General features: G+C 40.4%; 1 protein-coding gene across 3 annotated transcripts in view; it reads left to right on the top strand.

The window, feature by feature from the left end:
• Positions 1-1,492: 1,492 nt before the first annotated feature.
• The window catches only part of SLC17A6 (solute carrier family 17 member 6), a 40,042-nt gene continuing 35,534 nt past the window's right edge, over positions 1,493-6,000 (top strand). For 2 of the 3 annotated variants that reach the window (XM_067038084.1, XM_067038085.1), the window contains exons 1-2: positions 1,493-1,557; positions 2,281-3,330. In XM_067038084.1, the coding sequence (XP_066894185.1) occupies positions 3,245-3,330 (86 nt within the window). In that variant the 5' untranslated portion in view covers positions 1,493-1,557; positions 2,281-3,244. Of the gene's footprint in view, positions 1,558-2,279; positions 3,331-6,000 lie in introns of those variants that run through there. The other variant, XM_059068237.2, reaches the window with a different exon arrangement.

Raw genomic sequence — 6,000 nt, 5'->3', positions numbered from 1 at the left:
ACTTTTTCAATGTCCCTAAATTAATGCCATATGTATAACTACTAATATTTCCTTGCATAAAGATAAATCTGGTGAAAGTAAGGTCACAAAAGTACATGTTCAGTGTTTGGATTTGGGGACCATGCATGAAGGAAATATGTTGGATTAGTAAGTAATATCTAAATATATGTCTCTTATACTGGGTGTAGCTATTAAGAATAGCCTAAATTGCAGCCTAGCAACAATTCTTGTAATTTTTCACATACAACATTTTCCTCTTGTTTATGACTTTGCTCAAGATGTCTCCTGTGGCTGGGATCTCCCCAAGTGCCACCATCATTCCCCACCCAATTTCCTGGGCTGTCATCATTTTTACAGGACTAAGTTTCTCCTCAAGTATTAAGACAGACAAGGAAATATCACCTCCTGAAATCTTTTCTGTACACTTTATAGTCTCCCAGGCTGGGTTACTTAACTTGTCTAATTTCACCCAGAAGTATCTGTCATTGTATTTATGTGTTTACTTCCCATGCAGCTTGTGAGATCTTTCAGGGAACAGCCTCAGAACCTAGTGAAATTTTTAGCACTAAATAAATATTTTTAGTATGAATAAATTAATATTAGCAGTAATTCTGATTTAAACACTCACACTTTTATCAAGAGAATGGAGGAGAGAGCCAAATGACATTGATTTCAATAAGGTGAATGTAATTATTTTACTCTACAAACAATGCTTTTGTGTTGGATTTGTATCATTCATATATATGTGTGTATATGTATGTATACACACACACACACACACACACACACACATATGACTTAGCAATCAAGTTTGCCAGTGGTTTAGATCTCTAATCATTTCAGGTGAAACTTAGGCAGGAATAACTGGAAAAATCATTTTTATGTCACCATCCTAGCTTCACAGATATTTGTTTGACTTCTATTTTTTACATAACTTTCTGGAATTTCAAAATAATGGATATCCCTAAATGAATTAAATTTAATGAATTTGGTCACTAAAGATTTGAAAAACTTAGATATTTTGAAAAACACTTGATGAGTCAAGTCCTGACTAGCTTGAATCTTTTGTTTGGAAGAAGGTAGTTTAATGAGTTTTCTTTTTTCCCTTTTTACAGTTGATCACCTTTGGGGGTAGATACTATTTTGAGGCATTCCAGAGTTTTAGAAAAATCTTGTTCAGTATTGTAATAGGAAATATATATTTTAATGCACAACAAAATAAGAGAAAGATGCTTCCAGTATCCTTTTCTTTATTATAATTCATAGTAAAATATAATTTGATAAATATTGAATGTAATAATGGTAGTTTTAGCTATTTTTGACTTTTTTTCAGCTATCCATTCAGTGTATGCATATTCATTGTATTATTTGGCCTATTTGGGTAATATTCTTACATGATTCTGTATTTAGATCCATACTTCTGAGATATGGTAACAGAATCCCTAAGAAAAATCTACTCCCCCTGTTGGCTTAAAGGAAATCCAAGGATTTTGACTTTGCGAATGTGTTTCAAGGACAATCTGTTTTGTAACTATTTGCCTGAATTTCATCTAAGAGGTTTGTGATTCATGTCAAATGCATTAATAATTAACATTAAGCTTGCATAGTTTTCTTGCTTTGCTTAATGAAATAGATTCATTGATGCTATTCCTATATATGTGAAAGCAAATATCTTATATGAATTTCTCTCTGTAGTTCTGCTTTAGGAGAAGATGGTACAAAATAAAAATTACATTTTAAAACATTATAAGTAATTTTAAATAAATCTTGAAAATATAATCACTGATAATTTGTTAACAAGCACAAGGTATAGCCACAAATTTCATCAGTATATTGGAATTTCAGTAGTGTGCTGAAAATTAGTTAAGTGAAGAAACATACAATTCCAAGGAATTTATATTAAACTGCTTGTCTTTTATTTAACCAAGAACACAGGAAAACTATTCTTTTTTTATTATTTCTCTATTCCCTCCCCCGCCTCCCTCCTTCCCTCTATCCCTCTTTCTTGCTTCCTCCTTCTCTTTCTTCCTTTCTTTCTTCCTTTTTTTCTTACCTATCAGGGGTTAAAACAAAACACAGGAACAATATAAGTATGCACTTTGTATACATATATTTTATATTCAAGGGAGCCCCGGTGCCCCAAATAACACAAACGTAAGTAAAATGTGCTGTAATCTTCCTTCCTTGCAACGCTGTCAGAGCTGGCATCAGCGTGCTGGGCAAAACATAGGAAACTAGAAGTAACTTGTCAATTTTTAATAAAGTCTTTCTCTTTTGCAGAGCTAAATGCACCATTCTCCCTGCAAACCCTGGCGATGATGACATCTTCTCACTTGGTTTCCATAGCATCCATTCCTGAAGATCCCCAGTATAGTCCTTGGTCAGGGCCATCCTCCCAGTTCCCCTAGAAAGTTGGCAACCTGGCCAGCCAAAAGAAACCTCCCCTTTTCCTGAAACTTACTCTGTCCGTGGTGCTGAACCATTTTTCCGAGAAGCGCCCAGACGGGCTCTGTCAGCGGTGCTGAAGACGAAATCTTCTCTGACGCTGCCCAAATCAGAACTGTGTATCTGTTATTTACTCACGTCCTCAAAGAGCAGCAAGCTTTCTCCATCTTAATTCGACTCTACCGCAGAGCAGAGTTTGCGCCGGCGTGATGGGAGGAGATCTTGGGCAAGGAGGAAAAACTAATAGCAGTATCGCTCACTTGAGACCTGAGATGCTCCCATGAGTTTTGGAATTGCTCTGCTCCTTACAGCAAAGGCACCATTTTTTAAAGTACTATTCTTTTGACTTTGTCCTTACACAAGGGTTCTGTGGTATTTCCGCCCACGTTTAAAAGGCAGAAGATTTGACAGGAACAAGGCTTTCGAAACCGGGAATTTACATTGTTTTCCAGTGGACTGACTTCCAGGACAAGGACTCATCTGCACCCGCCCAAATACCAGGGCACTGCGTGCGCCCTTTGCCACCGGATCCTCCCCTTCCAATGAGACTTTCTGATTGTGTCTACCAACTCTCCTATTAGGAAACCCGTGGGCTGCATGCAGCTATTCTGTTGTATTCTCATTCTCACTCTCCCTCCCCTCTCTCACTCGCACTCTTGCAAGAGGCACACCGATACCGTTCTGCTGAGAAGAAAAAACCTACAACTACCTTAAGCGATTAAGACAATATGCGCAACTCTCCCCTTTCCTAGCGATTTCTATTTAAATCTGGCAAGAGCCGACACCAAGCTTTGCAAGAATGGAGTCGGTAAAACAAAGGATTTTGACCCCAGGAAAAGAGGGACTAAAGAATTTTGCTGGAAAATCCCTCGGCCAGATCTACAGGTAAGGAAAAGCAAACCTATGTTTGCCTGGGACTCAGCATGAAAAAAAATCTGCAGAGCTATTTCCTTAAATCCTGGTTGCTTAGAGAGATTGTAATATGTTTGGAAAATCTTTTTTGTTGCTCATTGCTGAAGCGGGGCTGCTCTGGAAACCTACTTATTAATTCAGGAATGTTGCACTAAATTAACCTGTCTGCTGTGTGTGTGTGTGTGTGTGTGTGTGTGTGTGTGTGTGATTTTTGTTTTGGTACCTGCAGATTCTTATCCTTTCCTACAGAGGATTTATCCTCTTTACAATTAAGAAATGACCTGCACCTGTTCAAAGAGCCTTTCTTTTGTTGCTTATAGTGACACCAAATTAAATTCCTTTAATACAGAAAAATGAATAAAAAACACAACCACCTAAAAATTTAATCAATGAAATTCCAAAGAGTAGTGGTGAAAAGAAAGCTGGGTCTCAGCTTTAAAACCACTTGAGTAGAGAATCCCCCAGTGGAATCTTCCTTCTGTACTGAAGGAAGAAGAATCAAAATATATCAATAATTGATAGCTGAAACAGTTCCTCTCTTTAAATCTGAAACAATGTATATGCATCTTTAATTTTTTGACCTCTCCTAGAAGTCTATTTCTTGCATGGGAAATGTCACAGTGCTTTTAAGAAAAGCCATAATAATAACCAGCAAAATGACTTTGGAAGTACTAGAAATGATTAAAAATTTTAAGCCCCCCGGTAGTCACTATACTAATTATTCTGTAAATTTTACAACTTTAAATTTTGTCAAGAATATTAAGTGAATACACATTTTCTTAATAATGTGAAAATCAAGAAGAAAGGGCAGAAACAAAAGGATAAGTGATTCTAAGAGAGCGCTAATTTTTGCATTTGGGAAATTGAAGCCTTTGGAAATGTATAGTATATGTAAAGAAAATGACCAAGGCACCTCCCAATTTTCCAAATCTCTCTGGTTCTGGTGGGCTTCTTGTAGGCACCATCATGCACCTATGCGGCAGTAGATACTGCAAGGGCCCTGCAGTCCCGCAGCTGCCCTGGAAAGAACTGTTCTTTCCCAGCTCAACTGCCATCAGGTGGGGAGTTCAGGTGCAGAGTTTAACTTTGCATATATGAGCATATGAAGCCAATATGAAAAAAATCACATTAGTTGAATTTTTCTCTCTTAGAATAAATTGCCGTGTACTCTAACATTGGAATTGGGCTTTAGGAATAAGTATTAACGTAGCCGCAAATACATTTATAATGTTTCCCCAGTTGGTATTCTGTAGAATTTGGAAGTTTGACATTTTTTCTGGTAGCCTCAAATTGCTTGACAGCCATCTCCCAAGCTATGCATTCTTGAAATTGATCTAAAATTTTCATTCGCTTTACCTGTGGGTATGAAAACAATTGTGTGTGGATATAATCATTTAAAGGGGCACACATAGAAAAAAAGATATATGGTGGATTGGAAAACATCTGCAAATCGTAAACAGAGAGGTTCTTTGTTTAAATATCCATCTCAAGGGTCCACGGTGCGTTACCCTTCACATTCCTTTTCTTTTTAACAGAAATTTCGCTGATATATTGTGGACCACGACAACACTATCAGCTTTTCGTAAAGCCATTCTATCACTCTGCTTCCCCTTTCCCCTCCCCCCAAGGACGAAAGCCTAAAAGCAACTGAATCCGTGGGGTGAAATCTTAGGAAATACTATGCAAGTTAAAAAGCACAACATGAAACATAAATGTGAGATCTTCTACCTTGGTGTGGAACATCTTACCAGAGTTGATTTGGGGGCGCGTTGGTATAATCTGGGGGTCTCATTTTACATCTTTGGAAATGGGTCCATGACATTTTTCGGTGTTTGTAACTGAAATAGTAGTGACACAAGATTGTGAATAATTAATTATTCATGTTCTGGCAGTAGGAATCTTAGGTGTCGGCCATATGTCGCGGAGGCCTTTGTTTCAAACTCAAGTAACAAGGGATAAAAGAGTAAGCTGTGTAACAGGAGAGCAAATGTTGAACTGGCATCCTAGGGGCCGGAGGAAGGGGAAAGAGAGTGCGTGACACTGAAAGAGTGTTCACAGACCTTCTCCGCTTGGGCACGGGACGGGACAGGCCTTGGTGCCAGGGGGCTCCCGGGCGTAGCTCGCGGAGAGGTGGTGGGGGGGATCCCGGTGTCCTCAACCCGGAAAGCTTCAACTTGGCTGGGAAGGAAGGGGTAGCGTGGGTGCAGGACTGTGCCTGGGCCCGCCCACCACGGAGCAGCCCTCGGGAGGCTGGGTGGCTGGATGAAAGCGGCTGTCGCCTGGGCAGGGCACTGCGCGCGCGGGGGGGGGGGGTCTACATAGGCGCTGAGAAGGCGTCTTACGGGTCACCCTTACAAACTGCAGACCCCTCGAGAAAGTTAGGCTCAGGCGGTGTATGTGAATCAAGGCTCTGTGGGGTGGATCCCGGGGGAATGGGCACTGGTTGCCATAGGACAGAAGATATTAAAGATGAAGAGGTGTTGCCGCGGGGAGGGAGACGGGAAGAAGGCTGGAGAGCCCGGGAGGTCCTGAAGCCTGGTGGCGCCCCAGCACCCTAACCCCTGAGGGAGGGGAAGCAGATCAGGGCCCATCCCCCGAGTCCCGACCGGTCCTGGGAACTGGCAATGGGCCGGCGTCGGGGGT

Source organism: Kogia breviceps, chromosome 7 (assembly GCF_026419965.1).
Source record: "Kogia breviceps isolate mKogBre1 chromosome 7, mKogBre1 haplotype 1, whole genome shotgun sequence".
In the NCBI taxonomy this organism is placed as follows: Eukaryota; Metazoa; Chordata; class Mammalia; order Artiodactyla; family Physeteridae; genus Kogia; species Kogia breviceps.
The sequence above is the reverse complement of the archived record's forward strand: the minus strand, read 5'-3'. Positions and strand labels throughout refer to the sequence as shown.